General features: G+C 43.7%; 1 protein-coding gene across 4 annotated transcripts in view; it reads right to left on the reverse strand.

Annotated features, from left to right (window-relative positions):
* LOC146866792 (uncharacterized) overlaps positions 1-22,996 on the reverse strand; it is a 218,472-nt gene that overhangs the window by 91,680 nt on the left and 103,796 nt on the right. For 2 of the 4 annotated variants that reach the window (XM_085601370.1, XM_085601362.1), the window contains exons 5-6: positions 12,103-12,216; positions 5,150-5,263 (exon numbers count right to left, since the gene is read on the reverse strand). In XM_085601370.1, the coding sequence (XP_085457496.1) occupies positions 5,150-5,263; positions 12,103-12,216 (228 nt within the window). The remainder of the gene's footprint in view (positions 1-5,149; positions 5,264-12,102; positions 12,217-22,996) is intronic. The other 2 variants (XM_085601378.1, XM_085601387.1) reach the window with 1 other exon arrangement.

Genomic DNA, 22,996 nt, shown 5'->3' on the forward strand with positions numbered 1-22,996 from the left:
TAACCTATTGGCATTGTAAATAATGCCTTTTATTTATGTTTTGAAAAAATAAAAGGCATTGTTATTTGCAATGTCAATTGCTCAAACTCGCATCAATGCGAGACCTATTGCATTGCAAATGCTTTTTGAAATTTGCAGTTTCCCCCTGCCCAAGCATTAGTTGAGGGGCCCCTTCTGTGGGATTGTTGTTCTATGCCTCTATGCTATTGGCGGCTCCAGTAGTGGTCGGAGCTGCAGGTAGCGACAGTACCCTCACCCATATTATATGGTACTATCCACACATTGCTTCCGTCCGGGGTAAAAAAACACTGTCTCTAAGATGGTCCCTTGAGCGGAGGTGATTTTGCTGGGAGGACTCTCAGAAGCAGAAAATTATCTGTAGTGTACTCTGTGTGGGAAAACTGTGTCATGTATGCTGCTCGCAGCCAAATGTGATTTTGACTAGGTGGGCAACAGTAATTCTCCTGTGTGAGAATACGTGGTGGCAGTGTTTTGGGCTCCTGGGAGTAGAAAATGGCCCAGGGACGTGAGCATACCTTTCGAAAACAATGTGGCATGTTACTTTCTTACCTGACTAAAAACTTTAAGTGGCTCCACGGCCCACAGAGACTGAGGTAGTTGGACATTCTGGAAGATTCAGAATTGTGCGTCACCCGAGATAACGGGGGCGGTGGGGTACGAGCCCGCTTAGTTGTAACGTTATGGGAGAGGAGCTCTGTGGTTCGATGCCAAGGAATGATATTGAAATTTGTGAAGCACTGTTTACTGTTTACTGTCGTTCAATCAGGTGGAAAGGGGTTGGGGAAGATGAGAGGGACTGTGTGTACATGTTTCTCCATATAACAGCTTGAATGAAAGTTTATAGAAAGCTAACCTAGCAGGTGGATGAGACTCCATGCCGAAGCTGCGGGGGGAGTGTAGGGGGGTGTAAAACTCAAGGTTCGTTGATACAGAGTGCAGGGGGCATCAGCAACAGCTCAAGGAGCACCAGGTGTTCACAGAAGGCTCTTTGGCTGTTGCTCTGAGTGGTAGGTGGGGGTCGTGCTATACCTGCCTGCTCTTTTTACAGTGAAGGAAAAGCGTGAAAGTGCCCAAGTTCGATGTCCAGGCCGGCATAATGAACCTTTTGTTTGATCTGGAGTCCAGGCGTTATCATAAGCCACCGTTGTTACCATGTTTTTGCGATCAGGGGCTGCCAGAAATATCTTAAACTGAGCCCGTGCAAATCCTACTTTACATTTCACTTATTTATTATATTTGACCTGGCAGCCGCTTGTTGTTCTCTAGATAGAGCTTGGCTAAGACAAAGAATAGTAAGACAGAACCGCTCAAGATGTAATAGCAATAACAAAACCAGATAAAAGCAAATGGTTAAAGCAGCGGAATACAATCCACGGGCCTCTGAGCTCGCGCGCTCTTCCCTCTGGCTTGCCAGATAAAAACAAATGGTTAAAGCAGCGGAATGCAACCCCGGTCCTCTGATGCGGACCAGCATTAAAATGCACCTTCCCTGCGATGATTTAAAGCATTCTTTTCCATTAAGCCTCTTAGCAGCAGCAGGGAGATACAGAAACAAACAAAAACGAAAGAGCTGTTACAAATGATCTTGCAGAGAGGATCAAACAATCTGCTAACTCTACAAAAGAGATCTACGATATAGTGAATTCCTTTCTAAATCATGACACCTGAAACTAGGCCTACAGCATCGGAGAATGACATGAATCTCTAGCTAATCACTTTCTTGGTAGAGTGAAAGACATCTATGACACCCTATCAGGCTCACCAGACTATAGGGATAATATAGATAACAGGCACTGACATTGAAATACCACTCACTACTTTCCCACAATGGACCATAGAGGATGTCACGGCTGTGGCAACCTCAATCAAATCTGGCTCTCCGCTTTACCCAGCTCCAATTGACATCCTACTAAAGGGGGCACTACGATGTTAACCTCTTTGACTGACTTATTTAATCTGTCGTGCTTCAGTGGAATGGAAATATGCTATTATTTGACCACTATTAAAGACACCCAACCTAGACCCTGAGACAATAGAAAATTATAGACCCATCTTCCTTCTGCCTGGTGTTAGCAAAGGTCTAGACAAAATGATTAGATACAACACCGATCATCTGGAAACCAATAACATTCTTCACCCTACCCAGACAGGTTACAGTGTGGGCTCTAGTACAGAAACAGCTTTTCTAAGGGCGGAACGGGATCTGAAAATGGTCTTCGACGAGGGCGTATTGGTGGCACTGATCCTCCTGGACCTGAGTGTCACTTTCGATATGGTCTACCACCCTACGCTTCTTGAAAGAAGCTGGTATTACATGGAAAGCCCTCAAGTGGTTAGCCAAATTTCTGGATGAACGCAGTTTCGAAGTCCTCTCATTCAGCCATGAGCTGTACTGTGGTGGCCCAAGGGGTCATCCTTGAGCCCTACGCTTAACATTTATGTCCACCCGCTCTCAGATAACATATGTTCCTTCGTTTTCAAGATGGTATCTTACACGGACGATACCCAGCTGATTGTTACGCTGGCACCAGATATGGACTCTTTCCAGGGGACTCAGTACAGGTGTCTGAGTGGATGGCAGTCAGCTGTCTGAAATTGAATGGTGGAAAGACCTAGGATTTGGTCTTGGGAAACAACTCAATGCTCTGAGATCAGATCATTGTCTATCTCCGTTAGACAAGCGTTCATCTCCTAAGTCAGAAGTAAAGAGCCTAGGGATGACCCTGGACAACCAGCTAACCATGGCCTCCAAAGCAAAAAAAGGTGGCTGGCAGCTGTATCGGCTTTTGGGAGCCCTGAGAAACATCTTGAAATGGTTCCCAGTAGAATCACGCAGAATCATGATTCAAGGTCTAATCCTTTCCCGCGTGGTTTATGGCAACTCACTGTATATAGGCAGGCCAAAATCAGTAATATATATACTTCAGATGTTTCAAAGTGCAGCTGCCCAGCTACTGTTAGGTATTCAGAAAACACAATCAGCTTGCATTGCGTTCAAAACGCGTCACTGGCTGTCCATAAGCTGCAGAGTACAATTTAAGGCACTATGCATTTTACATCGGGTTAAGCATAACACCGGCCTATTTGTCCTGTAGCAATTAGCCACTACCTACCATGCCAACAGGGACCTGTGATCAAACAACCTTAAACTACTTCTTGTCCCCAGAATCAAGAAACTTGAAGTGGAAGTAGGTATTTTGCTTACCTCGCACCCAGGCTTTGGAACTCTCTCCTAAAAGCCTCAGAATGGAGGACAATTTTACGAGTTTCAGAAAAAAACTTTCTTTGCCCCTAATTATTTTTAATTCTTTTTAACTGACTCATTCTGCTCAGTTCCACAGCACTGTGAAGCCCAATTTTGGTTAGCCATGCACTCTACAAATTCTAGAGAATAGTATAGAATATATAAAATATCATGAGGTACATAACAAAAAATATCAAGACACACATCAACAGTGTTACATCATCATCAAAAAAAGAATCAATCATTACAGATACATATGCTAATGTGGGTGGAGTCCACTCTTTAGGTTTTAGTGTCCGTCTTCACTAAAAAGTGAACAATTCATAGGTAAAGATCTAAGGATTGTAGCCAAAGGATCTGGACTAAGCGTCGACATTTCGGTCTCAAATGTACCAAGTCCACGAGACCATCATCAGGACCAAAACAATTTAAGTTGAAAGAGAACAATGACCCTTTCAGGAGATAATGAAGATATCTATTTTACAACACTACTGGAGGAGTGAAATTATGGACAGGTCTAATAATAACCTGCGCGTTATCAAAAAATGTTGTGACAGATCGTCGCTGACTTAATCACAGAGTGCCACTGTCATAAAACTACTAAACGTAGTGTGTGTGGTCACAATAAAATGTGAATAGGCAATGCCGCATCAGAGTCCACCAAAGAGGGCCTAAGTCACTGTCAGCACCCAGCGCGGTAATCAATTTGGTATTTATTTCAGAAAAAGATGATAATGTCAGCTATTTACCTTTATTGAAGAGATATTGCATAATATACTCATCTCACTGTCTTTGTTAAAATGTCAGACTTCTTCTTCATCATCACTGAAGCTAGGAATATCCCCAATAAATTCAAGGTATTAGTCTGTCCATGGCAAAACGTTATCTTATATCTTATTGAAATGTGTCTCATTACTTTGTGATGACTTTAAGGTCTTCTAATCAGAGGGTGCTTATTCAAGCAAAGAATATGGTTGGGTACTTTGCGAGAAAAAAACATTTCCGAACAATATGAGTGCTCAAAGGAATGCTATCTTGAAAGAACTCGAGAACACTGAAGAACGTCTGCCTTTAGGAAAGCTTTGAAAACACTCTTCTGTCAATAGTCCCTCTATTGGGAGTTAGAACACGTGTCTTATTGTGGTCTGTAATGCAATGCAAAGAAGATGCTGAAGCCAAGTCTATTATCCATGTCCACATTCCAGACAGTTTTTCGTTTATAACATCGATGAAATAATCTTCCTTTCAATACTATGAATATTCATACCTTTCTGTGCACATTAACAAACAAAAGACCTTTGCATCAATATCAAATCAAAGAGTAAATTTGCCTTTGTATCTAAGCAACGAACACAGGTACTACTTTGAGAAATTAAAGCAACTGCATTTAAATTTATCCACCAAATCTTCGCCATACCGAGGAGTTTCCACACACTTCTTTCCAATCTTTGGCTTGAACATTCCCATGCATAAATCCTCAGCAGTATTCTATATAGGTTATATGAAATGGGGCAAATAAACATCTATTTTGTAATATGCATACTTAATGCTCTAATTTGTTTTACTGTTAATAAATACTGAAAAAGAGGAACTGCAATTTGCTAAGAAACAAGAATACTAAATATTCGACACTTTCATTGATTTTTCAGCTTTTTTGCTACTATGCCAAACAGGAAATAATACAGTTCACAAGCCCCATTACCTTCCTACATGTTGCTTAAACCTTTAACAGACGGAAACTATGTACAACTCATAGAGTGGGCTGATGTGTTGCATTGCCTTAGAAGCAGCCCAGCTCCAATGGAAACTGCACTGCTGGGAATTATTAGGGACCTCAAACATTTGAATAACAATAGTATGACAATCAAAATTATTCTTCCTCACCCGCACTGAGGCAATCCTTCATTTCTCTTCTGACTGAGTCGCAGAGATTTGTCGGATGTAGGGTTTCTTGATTATTAATTCTCAAGTGCACATCAGGGCCCTGCATTGTGTCACCTGTTACATGAAGGGGGAAATCCATAATTCACTATGTCAGTTGATAATAATTCTCAACTGCTTCTAGAAAGTGCTTAATTTGTAAAAAAAAAAAAAAAAGAGTGCCGGTGCCCAGAGCGCTGTTGATGAAGCCGCCACCAGTGCGGGGCCCCGGAGAGCTGCTCATAAAGCTGCCACCAGTGCAGGGGCCCAGAGCGCTGATAATAAAGCCGCCACCAGTGCAGGGGCCCGGAGCGCTGCTCATAAAGCCACGCTACTCAAAGCCGCCACCATTGCAGGGGCCCGGAGCGCTGCTCATAAAGCCGCCGCCAGTGCAGGGGCCCAGAGAGCTGCTCATAAAGCCATCACCAGTGCAGGGGCACGGAGTGCTGCTCATAAAGCCGCCACCAGTGCAATTAAACGGCGGCGCTCCAAATACCAAAGCTGGTAGTCTTAAATCCAACTCATGTCTCTTTAATCCACTACCAGATGCTCCCTGTGCCCATATCTCACTCTTGCTGGACCCAGCTTTCTCCTTTTGTGACGGTTTTGGTATCTTTTTCATTCTCTGTCTTCCTGATCTATGTTTTTTCACCGGATTCAAAAAAATACATGTCTGTGCCCCCACCACCAACCATCGGCTTTTAAAACTAAGCTGTATTTTAAAACTTCCCCACATGCTGGTATTTGCGTTTACACTTTACCCATATAAAGACCAGAAAATAACCACATATTTGCAAACAATAAACAGTTTAAGAAATACATTACACATTATTGCAAGTCTACAACTTCTGCTTTATGCACATGACCCTATGATTTTAAACAATGCAACAAGATGTCTGCTCAATATTTTCCACTTGTATTTCCGTCTTCCATGAATGCTTTCCCTTCTACACTCTGAATGCCTCCATTTTGTGCTATGTGCTCTTTTTGTTGCCAGTGAAACTCTGTTTATCTCCACGATAGTTTCTCACACACTCATACAGAGATGTCGCCTTCTTTCTATTTGATTTTGTTTCAGTTCACCCTTGTTCTCCGTGATCAAGTAGATAAGTAATATCTTTATTTGCATGATTACTTAAAATCGTTGCAACTGTAAAACATCGTATCAAATGATTCCATATTTTAAAACCACACTTTAAATTAAGCATAAGTAAAATGTTAAAAGTCGTCCAAATTTAAAACTATTAGTTACGTGCAAGAATTTACAGTTCAACTTAGCCGGATAGATTTTCTGACAATAATTTAAAGGGATTTATTGAAATTGAAGACTTTAAACCTGCAGTGGTGTTGCAATACATGGTTGTAGGCCCTGCCATTTCAGCCTTCTTTCCTCCTGTGTAATACGTTCAGACACTGCAGGGACTTAAGTGTGGCTCAACACAGCTGAGGCGAGCAGGTGCAGGTTCTCTTAGATGCTAACGTGGCGGTGGCTGAATCTTCAGTGCCTAATGTGGAGGCCCACTTGGCCACCTAAGAGTTGGAATTAAGCATTTGTTCTGCTTTACATAAAAATTTGACCAAAAGGCAGGCTAGCGGGGCATTCCCACCTTCACAACATGCTTTCACTGCCTGCCTACAATTTCTTATGCCCATCTTTTTTAATGCAGGTTTTAATATGAGTCTTCATTCCTTATCTAATCTCCTGCATATGCATAATAAATGTAGCACCTCTTCTTTTAGATAGCCGCATAAACGACAGTTGGTAGTTGCTTGTAAATGTTTCCATGGGGGCAAGTGAGGCAGCAATGGAAGGATTCCCAACGGGAACTGGAGGTATTTCTCCTTTGTTGCTCTTGTGAAGCCCGCACCTAAGTAGGATTGAGGAGAACCTCTGGAGTAGCTCTGTACGACAAACCAGCCGGGTGCCCTTTCCTGTAGTGTAGCGTTGTCTTCCACTAGGGACATCATTTTTACCGTTTTATTTACCAGTTCTTTGAAGCAGTTATGTGACCCAACACTATCCCAAAGATCTCGTAGGGCCAGATAGTGTGGTAAATAAATTAATTACCAGGTCTGAATTTCTATAAATTATCAATATAAATGAAATAATGAACTGAGGAGTCCGTGGTGTAAGAGTTAAATGGGCCTTTATTCATTAACTCGAGTTAAGGGAGAGCTCCATCACCTCTGCAGGTTCAGGAGTGGTCTGAAGCTTTGTTCACAGTGTACAGCTTTTATACATTTACACAGTATTTTGCAAGTCATTGGGAGGAGCCCTCCTTCTTCGTAGCAAATGTCTTTGCAAATCAGCATTGCTCCAGGCGCATAAGCAAAACACAGATAAGCACATACTTTTCAAGGATGTAGCTTGAGGGGATACGTGAACTGGCTGACCCAGGGCAAACTGAAGTGAATTCTAAAATGGATGCTGTGTCTAAGATGGATGCTGTATAGAATTGTTTTTAGAACAGCAGAGAAAGGAAAGTGTGCGAGGGGACAGAACCGGGAACGCGATCTTTTAATTAATTAATTTAATTTTTATTTTCTCATTCCCTCCTTGTCCCCAAGCGCAACTTATTTTCTTTTTAGGCCACTTCTATGGCCATGAGACCGTTCACATGGGCTTGCAGCATCATTTTCTCATTTTCTTTTGCTCTATTTATTGGTTTTGGGACGAGGCATGTAGCACAGAGACCGCACAAAGCGGGGCCGCACTGGACACAAAGGCAACACGATATTATGAGGGCAAGGACCATCCCAAGCACGGCCAGCATTTTCCATCCCCATGTTGAAATAAGGCTCCATATCCAGTCCACCAGGGACCAGGAGCCTGTGGCCTGGTCGAGGCCCTTTGATATTACATGAAGTCGGGAAATAGCTGCATACACCGTGGGTGCATATCAGGAATATAAATGCAGCAGCTGGAACCGATCAATTTGCATGCCCCCCCACGGTCTGCCAGGATGATGTCTAAAACCATACGATTTTGTAACGTCATCAGTCTTTCGGAGGCCATTTCAACAGTGATGTTGCCCAGCGCACCGGCTGTCTCGTCAATAGTGTTTTTCAGCACCCGTGTTAATTGTCTTATGTGACGGCTATTAATCATGGGTCCCCAGAAGGGAATAAAGCCTTTAAAAAAGTCTCCTTCCTCCTGTCCTGCAGTATCCTCTGCATCTATGACCCCCCTTCGCCGCCTGCTCATGGTGGACAGAGGGTCAATCAGATGGTAATCTGCCGGGTGCGTGAATCTATTTATTTCCCCCTTATTGCAGCTGTGTGACTTCCCCATTTCTTCATCCTGAGCTGTCCATTGCTTTTGTTTCTTTTTTCAGTGGGTGTTGACAATTACGGAGAGGGGGGCGGGTGCGCGGGCAAATACAATTAAAATATTAAACACTTACCTTCAACACGACGTCCTCCGCACCGGATCTATTCTTTCACCTGTACAGGAACTGGATGCTGCAACTCCCTTGACCAATCCTGGCGCTTCTCACAAAATGAGAGCAGAGTCCTGATTGGAGAGAGTGGCCTGTCTTGGCCACTGGAGCTCTGCACTTGCTCTCAACCCAGCTGTCATAAGACAGCTGGGTTGAGAGGTTTTAAGTGCTCATGTCTGGCTGGCCCTCACAAGATGGCCGGCCAAAAAAACATGCGCTCTTTGAAAAGTGCCAAGCCATGCCACACTCCTTCCTACTACTTTCTTTCAGCAGGCCCCGCCCCGCCCTGACCGTCTCTTTGGGACGGGTGGATGAAAAATAAAATGGTAATAAATTACAATTTTATTTTTCATCTCTGGGGCTTTGTTTAGGTGGCATTTAAGTGAGGCGACGCTCCTCCGCTCCAACGGTGGAGTGGCTCCTGTCTTTTTTTTTTTAATTTTGTTTATTAAGTTTTATAGATAACAACAATCACAGGGAAATATAATCATTACAGCATGTCGTATGCAGTATCTATAGACAAACACATATATCATAGAGGTATGACCTTCAATATTTTCTAGATCTATACATTATCAACATTCATGCTCAAGAACTATTCTGGAAAGGGCAGCAGCTTGGAATGTATCCTTTGTTTGTCTTGTGAACAAGCTACATCATTACAATTTATTTTCTGCATAGAGTGGGCATACCGGACCGTAGTAATGTCTGAGGGCTGCTCCCAGTCGTATTCCAATTGTCTATTCATATTCCTGGGGTCCAGGAGACTTCGTTGCATATGAATCCCTTTTGAGAGAGTGCAGTATTACATAACATGATCCCCAGTATCATTACTCCGAAGTCAAAGTGGTTGTGTCTAGTGGGTGAGTAAGAAGGTATGTTTTCAAAGCTGAAACCTGAAACAGACAGGGCCATTTATGACTTTACAGCATGCTACGTTATGCCTGTCCTATGAGCCATTAAGATTACATAACTTTCAATAGTTTGATTTTCTACAGCAAAGGGGGTCATCCCTAGTTTTCGAATGATGCTGTAATACCAAGTGTTCAGGATGTCCACAGGAGATACATTTTCAAAGAAGACACAAAGACAAATCATTGGTAAATGGTACATTCCCAATTAAATAGCTTAAAAACAGGCTGCACTTCCCTAGTTTATAAAGTATAAAGCCAAGAATCTGTTTCCTCATGGCGGCCATACTCCTTGTCTATCAATGTTTTTGGGAATTCTATCCCAAACAAATAGAAATGCCAAGACGATAAATGAAGGTTTCATATGTATTCTATTAACTTGTTCCTCAATGACTCGGGTGAAGTAACAGCGCCTCACCAAAGTATTTAATTTATTTGCATCTATTTAATATGCGTTTCACAGGACATGTATGGCATCTGGTGACGGCTTCAAAGTGATAGTCAGGTACTGGAAACGGGGTTCACAGAAGGGGCACAACAAAGTACACACATGCAATGATCTAGGCCATATAAAGTCCCAGCAGAAGTAAACGTGCTACTATAGGAATTTACCTGCAAAAAGGATATACATGAGAAGACAGCCAATTGTGGCTTTCCTACTTTATGCGCCTTATCAGCTGTCACCACAAGAGTGCTCTCGTTGTGGTGCCAGCTGATAAGGCCATACAGAAGCTGGTGAGTCATGACTGGGATCTTGATGTCAATATATTGTTTACATACTTTGGCTGATATGCTCAAGACGCTAAATCAGTGTTTCCCAAACTGTGGGCCATGTTGCCGGACGATTTTCGGTGGGTCGAGAAAACTAAGAGCAATACATAATGATCGCTTTAAATTCTGTGTCGCATTTGCTTTCTTCAAAGAAAGAGGTCAAATGTGAGGCTGTATCTCCTGAAAATCGCTGCGCATTCTTTTAACACGGGATTGGTGTTTTCTTTCTCTGACTTGAGAGGAGTTTTTAAAGTGAATTATGTGACAATGTTGCAGGGGTAAGCATCTGAAAGGAAAGGCTGTAGGATGTCGTTTTTTCAACCCAACAAAATGCAAATACATGTAAATGAACTGCATGCATTCAGCAGTTAGGAAAGCAAAAATTAACCACTTGTTTTAGAATTCTGAAGAGTGCTGGGAACAGAGATTTTAATAGGATCGAAACAAATCAGGGCACTTTACCTTGTGACGCACAAATGATAAATATTTACAAAAAACGGATGTGTACACATTATTAAAAGGATAAAAGAATCAATCTCTTCTCCATCATTATACTGGCTGCTGTGCCTGCTGCACTGAGGTACCCAAGGGCACCTCTGGCCATGCACATCGGTTCAGTATTAACAGTTTTCAGACCTTTGACTAGACGCACAGTACCATGATCAGGTAGTGGGAATGCAGACATCTATGGAATTAATTTCCTTTCTCTCAATGCCTAATGGTACTGCACTCTTATTATCATGTGCACCGACTTCTCCCTAATACATCACACACAGAGAGCAGCGGCTACAAGGAACACACAAATGCTCTAATGTGGACTATTCCAACGAGTAGCTCCATCTCCCTGTGAGTCGCTCTCCAGTGTGCAGCTGTTTGCAGCCCAGCCTGCTAAATTAGGAGCTTTTACAGGGCTGAATTAATATATTTATGTAAACATTGAAAAGTATGTATTCGAGAGAAAAATGCATATATTTCAGGACCCATAATAGTATGCTTGGAGAAAATGGTTGAACTTTCAAACTATTTTAAAGCTATTATTTGAGTGATAAATTATGTGCCGTTGGGAACACTCATTACTAATCTTATTACCTTGATGCCACAACCATTTCAGCGATCTATTACCTACGTAAAGCATTCCAAATTGACAAAGGGTCTGATTTAGATTTTGGAGGGCGGGTTAATCTGTCAAAACGGTGACAGATATCCCAATTGCGCCGAAATATAAATCCCATAATATCCTATGGGATTTATATTTCAGCGGACGGGATATCTGTCACCGTTGTGACGGAGAAACCTGTCCGCCAAAATCTAAATCAGACCCAAAGTCTTTTTTATGCTGCTGCTGGCAATCCTGCCTGGTGCAGTGAGGTGACCACGGTCGATAATCTTGCATATGGTGGCAACTAACGTAATCTTGTTTGATGTGGTCAATTTTACAACACTAATAATACTAGTAGCTCAGGACAATTTTCATTGAACATAAGGAGCTCTTGTTACTGGAAAAGTTGGGAGACCACTGCTCAAATGGCATTAGGGGTAAGACTGGAACATGGGCTCTTCAGTTACCACTACGCTTTAACACATGCAAATTCATGACAAAAAGGGTAGCAACTCTACAGCCTGCATCCTTCTTCAGAGGGTTACAGGGTTGTGCTGAAAACACAGTGTATCTGGCGTGTTTATTAAACAAAAGGTGCACTTTGGTTTCTCTGATAGATGGGAAGGAGTTCCAGATAGGAGATACAAGGACATTTCGAATAAGGATAATTGGCATATTTCAGATTTACTTACTCACCTGTTCTGAAACAATCATCAATGTCCACTCCTCCTGTGTCCTCAGGATTCCTCAAGGGCTGTGAGTTCTCACGTTTTATTCTTAAGGGCGCATCATGGTTAGCTATAGTATCACCTGTCAGAAAAAGATAAAATGGTTAGAATTTCTCTTGAAAATATTTAGTTTGTCTTTTGCTTTGAGACCTCTAGATTCAAATAATCTAGTTAAGACATTTAGCTTCTCACCAACCTGGATGTTTCTCAGGCCTACAGCACGATTTCAGGTGCAAGAGTTAAAAGCCGCACCAGGTTACAAGAGCTAATTGTGGGACTCGGTTGCATCTTTAAAGTATTAACAAAATCTTGGATTTCAACGAGGCTTTCATCTGCCAAATGGTCTTATTTCGCTCTCTGAGCTGAATTTCTATCCTTCCATATCTTTCCTAACCTTTCAAATATTTCTTTAATCTGTCACTCCCTCACAAAATATACTGTTTTGTCTCTTTATGCTCACTCTATTGTCTTGGCTCTGTAAACATATCATTCACTTTATCACATAAAGCGTGCATGAGAAAGTGCTTCATCTTGTGTCACTAGACCCATTTCTTGTGGACTAATGCTGCTAGTGTTGCACTCTGCACACTGTGATGCTGCTGTCCAGTCTCCAATGTATGTGTGATTTATTTAGAAATCTGTTTATTGGAGTTTAAATGACATACATCATATCATGCAGTAGGATAACGCACAGGTATAATTGACATACATAAGAATATCCAGGCAGATACAACACTGACTGTAATAGTGGGGAGCAATGCACATTGCATGTCCATACCGAGAGCCCCGACAGCTATGGTCACAAGCGTGAAATCACTATTTATCTCGAGATCTTCCCCCGTGCAGGGAGCTATCAGGTGGAGGCATTACATCTGCATTCACAGTCCCACCGCTGCTCATCATAAACAGAAGACCAAGTATTTATCTCTAACAATAAAACTACGCAGCCGGGAAACTAACACCCCTGCAGAGAAACAGCAATAGAACTTAATAGCAGCGACCGGTGCTCATCCAGGCATTCCCCCCCGCCACCTCCCGGAGCCCCCCCTCCCCGCCCCAGCTTCTTTTCAAGATAGTACACAACCAGCAGTGTTTACGTTCCCATGGCTCACCATCTCAGCCCGAGGTATGACATCAAGTGTCGCCGCACCTTGTCAGGCGGGGCAACTCTTGGCCAGCTAGCGTGACCTCTCCAATGTGCCCCCCGTTCCCCTCCGCATCAGTTTCCCCCAATCGCAATATGGACTGTACCAGTAATTCCCACTGCGTCGCTATGGGGGTCGCCCTGAGCCCTAATGTTTCCTCCCTCTGGAGGGCCACGCCCTCTGCCTTTGCCCAGACCAGGAAGGAGCCGCGCCACGCCCTCACATGTGGAGGGGCGTCTGCCTTCCAGCGTTTAGTGAGAAGTCGCTTCGCCACCACTAACCCCAGATCAAGAAATCTAGAGGTGACCTTAGTAGAGGGCGTTCTGTGAAATAGATGTAGCAAGTGGGATGACCACTCGAAGGGAATATCACGCCCTGTACATTCGCGGAGCGCGTCTCGTATCGCCTGCCAGAAGACTCCCAAGACGGGGCAGCTCCATAACATGTGGATCAAATCCACGTCCAGTTCCGCGCAGCGAGGGCAACAAGCATCTGTGCGATGAAAGTATCTGTTAATGGAGGCGGGCGTAAGGTATGCCCGGTGTAAAATGAAAAATTGGATTTGTCGGAAACGCATGTTTCGGGGAACCCTTCTCGGACCCTGCAGCACCCTATCCCACTCCTTGTCGGTCAGGGGACGGTCTTAAATCTGCCTCCCACTTTCCCCGTAATGATGCCAGGCTCACTGCCGCGTGCGCACGCAAAGCCGAAGCAAACCACCTGATCATGCGTCTCCCACACCCCATCACATGATGGTACTGTATCACTAAATGTTGTTCTGTCTCCTCCTTTAGATCTCCCTGCCGCTCCGCCAATGTTTCCACCAAGGCCCGGTGCCGAAGAAACTGCCCAGGGGCTAGTCCCGTCTCCTCTGCTAGAGTGGCAAACGAGAGAAGGGCCCCATCTCGATACAGATCTCCTAAGGTGCACACATCCACTGCCGTCCAGTCTTCCAGCTCTGAAACCCCAAGTGGCCCCTGCCCGCCAGGTGAGCCCTCCAACGGTTTGGCCGGTGCATAAGGGATCCCAGACCGAGTGAGACGAAGACACCGGCGAAAACATTTGTAGGCCACTGCCAATAAGAGTGGGGTCGGCCTCTCCACCTCTGCCGCCGGGTGAAAGAGCCCAAGAAGGTTATTCAGCGAGAGAGGGGGGGGGGACGTCGCAGTTGCAGTATCTTCGCGGCCTCTATCTGCCAACCAGCTTGCTACCCATTGAAGCTGCGCCGCTAGATAATAATGTTCAAAACAAGGCATGGCAAGTCCCCCCTGCCCGACGGGGAGGTACAATTTGGGCAGCGCGAGCCTGTGCCGCGCAGCACCCCAAATGAAGTCTCGGAGAGAGCGCGTCAAGCCCGTGAAAAAAGATACCGGGACATAGATGGGGAGGTTAGTGAAATAATACAGTAGTCGGGGCAAGATCACCATCTTGACCAATGCTATTCGGCCAGTTACTGAGAGGGGGAGGGTACTCCAGAATTTCAACTGGGCCCTAACTCCAGATACAGCCCTTCCCAGATTGCCATCCAGGAGATCCGCCGGTTGGCGGTACATCTGGACACCCAGATAGCGGAAGGTGTCCGGCCGCCACTGCACCCATATTCCTCCAAGGTGATAACTGGGATCATTGACATCCGCACCGAACGCGTACAGACAGGACTTGGCGGCGTTTACCCGGAGCCCTGAAAGCCTCTCGAATTCGCACAAAATGCGCTCCAGTTCGACAGGGATTCGGGCCACGTCCCTGACAAAGATCAACAGATCGTCCGCATAGAGGGACACCTGATGCACCGCATCTCCCAGCGGGATGCTATCGGTCAGCCCCTTGCGGAGTGTGGCCACCAATGGCTCCATTGCGAGCGCAAACAAGAGGGGTGACAGTGGACACCCCTGCCTGGTGCCGCGACCCACCGGAATGGCGTCGGAGATGTACGGCCCAGTCCTCACCCTCACTGTAGGCCTCTTGTATAAAAGGGCTGCCAGCTGAAGAAAGCCGAGGCCCAGCCCAAAGTGTGACAATGTTGCCACCAGGTACCCCCACTCCAAACAGTCGAATGCCTTTTCAAGGTCCAGGACCAGGCAGCCCGCCCTGGGCCAGGGCCGAACACTGTCCGCTGCCACTCGGAAAAACCGCCACAGATTAAGAGAGGTGCTGCGCTTAGGTACGAATCCGTTTTGGTCAGTGTGTATCATCGCCGGCACCGCCAGCGCCAAGCGCTCCGCCAACACCTTCGCCAGAATCTTGTAATCTGTATTGAGTAGGGCAAGGGGGCGGTAGGACCCTAACTGGGTGGGATCTTTCCCAGGCTTGAGAAGGGATACCAGGTAGGCTTCTCGCATGGACTCGGGTAGTGCGCCCTCCTCAAGGGCGGCCAGATAAAGAGTGTGGAGTTTGGGCACTAACGTTTCCTTGTAGGATTTATAGTATTCTGCTGGGAGCCCATTCGGACCCGGCGCCCTCCCGGTGGCCAAGGCGGTGACCGCATCTCTGATTTCCTCTGCAGTGAGGGGCCCCTCAAGTGATTCCTGATGCTTATCCGGAACCACGGGCAAACCAGCAGCCTCCAGGAACCGATCTAGTTCCCATGCCGGCCGCTCTCCCGCCGACCGATACAGCGACGCATAATGCGACGTCAGTGCCTGGTGGATCTCCCATTGTGAGTATACTAGCGATCCATCCGGGCCACATATAGCGCCTATCGGTGCGTGGGCCGCCTCCTGGCGGAGCAACCAGGCTAGTAACCTCCCCGCTCTGTCCGACGTGGCATGGACACGAGCTCCAATGTATGTGTGATGACCCCTAAAATATAGTAACACTGGTTAATCATAAACTGCCCTTTTTAACTTTCCAGTAAGACTATAGTTTTGGACCTGACATCTTTTTTTAATGCTTTTATTGGCATTTAGCAAAAGAAGAGCAGTTCCAATTAACAAAGGGAGGGAGAGGGATAAAGATGAGGAAGGAAAACTAGGGAAGGGAACGGTGTCAGAAAGGGAATAAGGGAACAAAGTGGCCACAAATCCATAATACACTGTATAGCAGTATATACTACCAATTGTACACAGTGAAACATGTAAGGGCATACTAAACACAGAATATGCTGTGCCAACAATAAAAGGCCTGTATCCCTTAGAAAATTTCTGGTCGGTAAGGCAACAAACCCAATCTAAAAGGCCATACAACCCTTCTGTGAATAAGAAATAGAGCGTGTAAGATCACAGTGTATCAGTGTGTTCAAGTGGTAGAAGTAGTGACTGGTGAATCAGGATATCTTTGCCGTAGCCAGGCCATTACTGGCTCCCAGATATCTCTGGGGCAAGATCGAAGTGGTATAAGCACCAGTTTGACAGTTGATCTTGACAGTATGTGACATTGTGAATCCATGATTAAATGGAGGGTGTGCGTCTTCTGCCCCAGTAAACAGCCACTCTGTGCTTTTGGGCCTAACATCTTTGCCATGGTATGACTCCAAACCTTTTTCCTTTACTCCCCTGCTTTTCTGAATTTGTTTTTGTTGGCTAAAGCTACCAGTGGCAAAATACTATACTCTCTCCTGCAAACATGGACAACTTAGCATACACCCCACTGGCGTATTTAATTTACTTAGAAGCCCTTAGTAAATGTACTCGGGCCTTTTAATGAAATGTTGCTTGTGGGCTGTAGCACCCATTGTGCCACCCCCTAAAATAGCACTTTAAAATCAGGCCTGCCACTGTAGCCTGTAGTGCAGTTTTAAACTGCCATTTCACACTGGCAAAAATAACCCTTTTGCCAGGCCTAAACATTCCTTTTCAATACATATAAGTTACCCCCAAGGTAGGCCCTAAAGGCTCATAGGGTAGGGTGCATGGTATTTAAAAGGTGGAACATGTGTATTTATGTTTTACAATTCACTGGCAGTAGAAAAAAAACTCCTAAAGTTGTTTTTTCCACTGCTTTAAGGCTATCTTCCCCCATAGACTAAAACTGGGTTACCTGGGTTTAAATTAATAAGTGCTACTTCAGTTTGGGACCAGATAGAACAAGCATTGGCATAGCCAATAGGTCTCGCCTTTGGGACCTTATAAGTATTTAGTTATGCAGCACAATATTCTTGGTACAACAACATCAAGTGTTGCATGGCTATACACACTTATAAGGTCCCAAAGGCGAGACTTATTGGCTATGCCAATGCTTGCTTAAATATGGTGTTATCCATAGGATGAAAGCTGTGGAGCTGTTGACAGAAATACGTTATCTAGATGTGGCTGTTGGAACTGCTTGGTTTATACGGTCTGTTAAACAGAGTTTTAATGATGAACTGTTTGGGGTGTTGGGTAGTTAGAATGGGGCGCTTTTATGATCTTCATTGTCATCTGTGTTTTAGAATGTTTTATGGACAATTGTCTAAATAAATAAACTTACTTACTACTACTACTATATATATGATCCCCCACATAAGCCCCAGAATAGAAACTCAGCCACTAAAATAAACAAAGAAAAATAGGCGAATAAAATCGAATTAGAAGCAAATTCCTATAATGATAATCAGCACGCTCAATTGACTTTGTCTTTCTTTATTAACAGGTTGATGAAATGTGGATCATTGATTTAGCTAGTAACGCCCATCAGCACGCCAAATTGAATGCTGTGATTGGCTCAGACAGTAGGAATGCTGGCACGCTCAAAACTGTTTTTTGCTGCGATTCCATTAATGTATTATGGTCGTATATAAAGAGGATGGGACAGTTGCCCTGTTTATACGTGTATTTGGAGAGAGTAGAGACAGGAATTGATTTGACAGCCTCATTGCTCACGTGCTGTCGGGCATTAACCACTGTTAATTGCCCTTCCCCGCATTATGGGTCCTCCTCTTCAGCTTGGGGTGGAGGTGTCCTCCTAATGACAAGGTGATCATTAAAGATACTTCTACAGAGACCATGCTGTAACACTTAAATATGGCGGCTTTGAGGAACAGCTCGACCCCGCAAGACATGGGCGTGTTTGCGAGGTTGCTCTATTTTTTTTTCTTTTAGAAACAACCAATCGAAAACAGCTACCTATCAGACAATCTGATTGTGCACTGTCCCGAGAGCAAAACACTCGACCCTGTCTTGCATGTGTGTATAGTATCTCCCGAGTGGACACCATGGAAAACCCATGCTCATCGCCACCAGAAAACTGGCGTGGACTAATAAACTGGCCAACAGGAAGGGGCGGCTGGGAGTTGAGTGAGTTGTTTTACAGATGTGGAAGAAATGCAAGGCGAGTGACCTGGAAATGTAGCAAGTGAATGAGACATGATAGGCAAAAAATATGGGAGGGCAAGGCGAGGTAGGGGTTAAGGTCAGCGGGGCTAAAACATGAGTGACACTCGCATGTAGAGGGCGACCAATGTTCTTGATTTTAAACTTGTTTTTTATGAGGTAAACTGATGAATTCTTGCTACCTCACATGTGCGGGCACTCGAAAAAATATATATTGCCCTAGCACGAAGAACAGCCAAGCAAGTGAAGCGATCCGTTTTGCCACCCGTAGTCCTGATAAGAAGACCACTTGAACGTTACACCTAAAAGTAACAAAATCAGTTACCACAAAGGCCCAAACAATACAAGTGTATGCAAAGGTTGCCATCTTGTGGCTGAAGGTGGATTGAGCACTAAAGATTTCAGCAGTTCATCCATTACACAGTTTAACAAGTACAATTGTTGATACACACACAATTACTGTCTCACATAACTTCTTACAGTGTGCATTCCACGGTGACACACACGCCTATCTTCTCATTTTACTGCGTTTTATTGCATCTTATTATCCTGTTCTCCGCCACTTTCAGCTTTTTGCTGCAATTTTTTTTTGGAGTGTTCCATGCGGTGATACACACACCAAACTTTACTTCATTTTCATTAGATTTTTTTTAACTTATGTTTTTCTTGTCTTCCACAAGTAATTGCTTAGTACAATTCCTGTAATTGTCTCTTCACAGTGATTTTTACATTGTGCTCATTATTTTTGGCTCTCTTGTGTTGATTCCTCATTTTCTTTAAAAATGTGTACTTTACAGTCTGTCAATCCTCCTCCTGCGTTTCTGGACACTGCTGGAGAACCTGCTATCAGATGGGAGGTTTGGCATGACGCCTTTGAAACTTATCTGGGTGCCATAGGTGCATCTAGATTCAGTGCGGATAGAAAGAAATGTTTACTCTTGCATTCTCTTGGATTTGAAGGGAGATCTGTATTTAAACATTTACCTGATTTACCACAAGAAGAAGGTGTACCAAATGATGAATATAGAGAAACTGTACAGGAAACAATCTGAATGTGAAGACCTTGATTCTTACATTTCTGTTTTACGCAGATTGGCAGAGGACTGCAGGTTTGAGAACTTTACAGATCAACGCATCAGAGACCAATTTGTATGTCACTATAAAGACAAAAATATTAGGCAGAAACTTCTCACTATGGGTGATCCGTCTCTCGATGATTCTATTAAACTAGCCAAGAGCATAGAAATTTCTATGGTTTCATTAAAAGAATTAGATGAGAAGGTTATAAAACCAGTTAATGCTATTAACCTTATTAACCTTAATTCTTCCGTGAAATCAGTCAAGAAATCTTTTAAAGGGAATACCAACACCCTAAGCAAGTCAACCAAGTCTGGAACATCGATTAGTGTGGGATATAATATATGCTTAAGATGTGGAAACCCACCTCATTCTAAAGGATCACCTTGCCCTGCATCTAATGTTACCTGCAAGTATTGTAAAAAAAGAGGTCATTTTGCTAAGATTTGTTTAAAGTTGAAAGGCCAAATGATCTAAAGAAACCTGTTGTGTGTCTAATAGACTCTGATTCTTCTCTGACTCTGAGGTAGTTTTAGTCGTTACTGACTTTAATGTTAGTGACTCCTCTGGTTCACATGATGTCACTGAAGGAGGTCCTAGGTCCTGCGTTGATCCCATTGTTAACATTACTGTGGGAAGCAAGTGTATTAAGCTTTTAGTGGACTCTGGTGCAAAAATAACGATGATTATGCAAAACCTTTTTGATGAAACTTGGAAAGGGTGTCAGCCTCTACTTCCTCCAGATCATTCTCTTGTGTCATAGGGGGTCGTAAAATTGACCTTTTGGGTTTCTTCGACTTGGAGATGTTCTTCAAAGGGAGGAAAATAAAAGGGAAGATTTATGTTGCACTTAAAGGACTTAAAATTTTAGGTTGGTTCCATCAAGGCCTATGATCCTCAAATCTGGAACCAAAGAGCAAATCCTTGTTGTAGGGTGTCCTGATAAAATTCAAATGCTTAAAGGTAAATTTCCCTCTGTATTTAGTTGCGATTTAGGTAAAATTTGAGGTGTCAAGCACAGAATAATTGTTGAAGAGGGGTCTATTCCTGTAAAACAAAAACTTAGAGGGTTACTCTACAGTGTGAGAGACGACCTGGAAAAGGAATTGTTGCAACTGTGTGAGAAAGGTGTTATTGAGCCTGCTGAGTCATCTCTATGGCTTTCTTCCCTGGTTGTTGCTAGGAAGAGGTGTGGTCAACTCAAGGTATGTGTTGATTTAAGGTCTCTCAACAAAGAGATCTGGGCTGACTCACATCTTCTTCCGGAAATCAATGACCTCTTTGCTTCGACTAAAAGGGCTACATTTTTTACCAAGCTCGACCTTGCCAGTGCTTACTACCAGGTTGAGTTACATGCAGATTCCCGTCATCTTACTGCGTTTGTGTCCCCTCTAGGCATGTTTCAGTACCGACACATGCCTTTTGGCCTGGCATCGGCTGAGTCGGTATTCCAGATGGTGGTGAACAACATTTTTAAGGGAGTTGACGGTGTATTAGTCTTCCAAGACGATGTCCTCATTTTTGCAAAGGATGCTTCTTCGCATGATTCTATTTTTAAAAAAGTGTTAGGTCTGTTTCAGCAACATGGTGTTGTACTGAAACTAGAAAAATTCTTTTTTTTTTTTTTTACTGAAGTAGAGTACTTAGGTCATGTGCTCACTCATGAAGGTGTTAAACCAAGACTTGGTCTCCTTGAGGCCATTACTAATGCTTCTTCTCCCACTGACAAGACTGGAGTCAAATCTCTACTGGGACTCTGTGAATATTATTCGAGATTTATTCCTCACTATGCCACAATAGTTCGTCCCATTAGTAATCTCCTCAAAAAAGGGCCCAAGTTTGTTAGGAGTGATGAATGTGTGTCTGCTTTTGGTGAAGCTGGAGATCGTGTAGGAAAATCACGGTCCTCAAGCCTTTTGACCCCAGTTTCCCATGCTGTCTATCTGTTGACACAAGTCAAGTAGGATTAGGTGCGACTTTGACACAGGTGGAGGATAGAGTTGAAAACACTATAGGCTTTGCATCAAGAGTTCTAAGGGCCGCTGAGTTGCAATACTCAGTCATTGAGAAGGAGCTATTGGCCTGCGCCTGGGCCACTGAAGAGTTCCGCCCATATGTATGGGGAAAAAGTTTTTTACGCCAAACGAATCACAAGCCTCTTGTTAATACTAAATTGCTCCAGTACCAATTTGATGTCAGGCACATTTCTGGTGGAAAGAATGGGAGGGCGGATTTACTTTCTCGTTTTCCTGCCACTGAAATTAATGATGATGAAATTTCCTTTTCTGATCTTATCAAAGAGGATTGCGAAGATTGTCTTGTTGCAGGGGTGGATATTCCTGAACTTAAGTTTTGTTCTGAAGATGAATGGAGATCAGCATTTTGCAGTGACTGTGTCCTTCAAGAAGTTTGTAACCTTGTTAGAAATGGGTGGCCAAGAGAGAAAGTACTTTCTCCTTCACTGCAACCATTTTCTAAAATTGAGGATGAAATTTCTTTAGAAGATGGGATTTTTTTGTGGATTGACAAACTTATTCCTCCACATGTTTTCAGGAAAGGGATTACTGAAAGGGCCCATGAAGGACATTTAGGTTCCTCTTTTACTAAACATCACATTTGTGATACCTTTTGGTGGCCTGGGATGGATTCAGAGATTGATGAGTTTGTTGTGGACTGTTGTGTTTGCTGGTCATCAGACAAATCCCTTGAAGTCTCCGTTCCCCCTCTTATACCTGTTGAGTGTCCAGACCGTCCATGGGTTAAACTTAGTGTGGATGTCATGGGACCATATAATATGCTTTATGGGGGTTCCAAATTTATTTTGGTTCCCGATGATTGTGCCTCAATGTGGCCTGAGTACAAGCTTGTCAAGGAGGCGGACACTAAAAGTGTTATGGATTTTTTGAGCGATGTCTGGTCTAGGGAGGGTTTTCCAGAAATACTTGTTTCTGATAATGGGAAAAGGTTCGTTAGTAAAGATTTTGAATCGTTCTTGTCTGTTTCTGGTGTAAAACACGTGAAAAGTTCCCTTTATCATCCTCAAGGGAATGGACTTGTGGAAAGGATGAATCGTGTGGTTGGGGACTGTGTAAAATGGGCTAAAGCCAGCAACCATGATATTGTGAAAGCTCTGAACAGCATGATATGGTTTTATACAGTCACTCCTCATTCATCCACCAAAGTGTTTCCTTTTGAATTGATGAGGGGAAGGAAGGCTAATACTTCTTTTCGACCTGGGTGGATGTCCAAGTGGGTAAATGCAGAGTCAGATGTCTTGAAATTGATGTCTATTGTGAAAGGGAATGTTTCTTCTACTCATTCTAAGCAAAAAGCTTGTTTTGACTCTAAGAGAGGTTCTAAGACTTCAATCCTTAAGGCTGGGTATACTGTTAAA

The sequence above is a fragment of the Triturus cristatus genome, chromosome 1_2, assembly GCF_964204655.1.
Source record: "Triturus cristatus chromosome 1_2, aTriCri1.1, whole genome shotgun sequence".
Taxonomy (NCBI): Eukaryota; Metazoa; Chordata; class Amphibia; order Caudata; family Salamandridae; genus Triturus; species Triturus cristatus.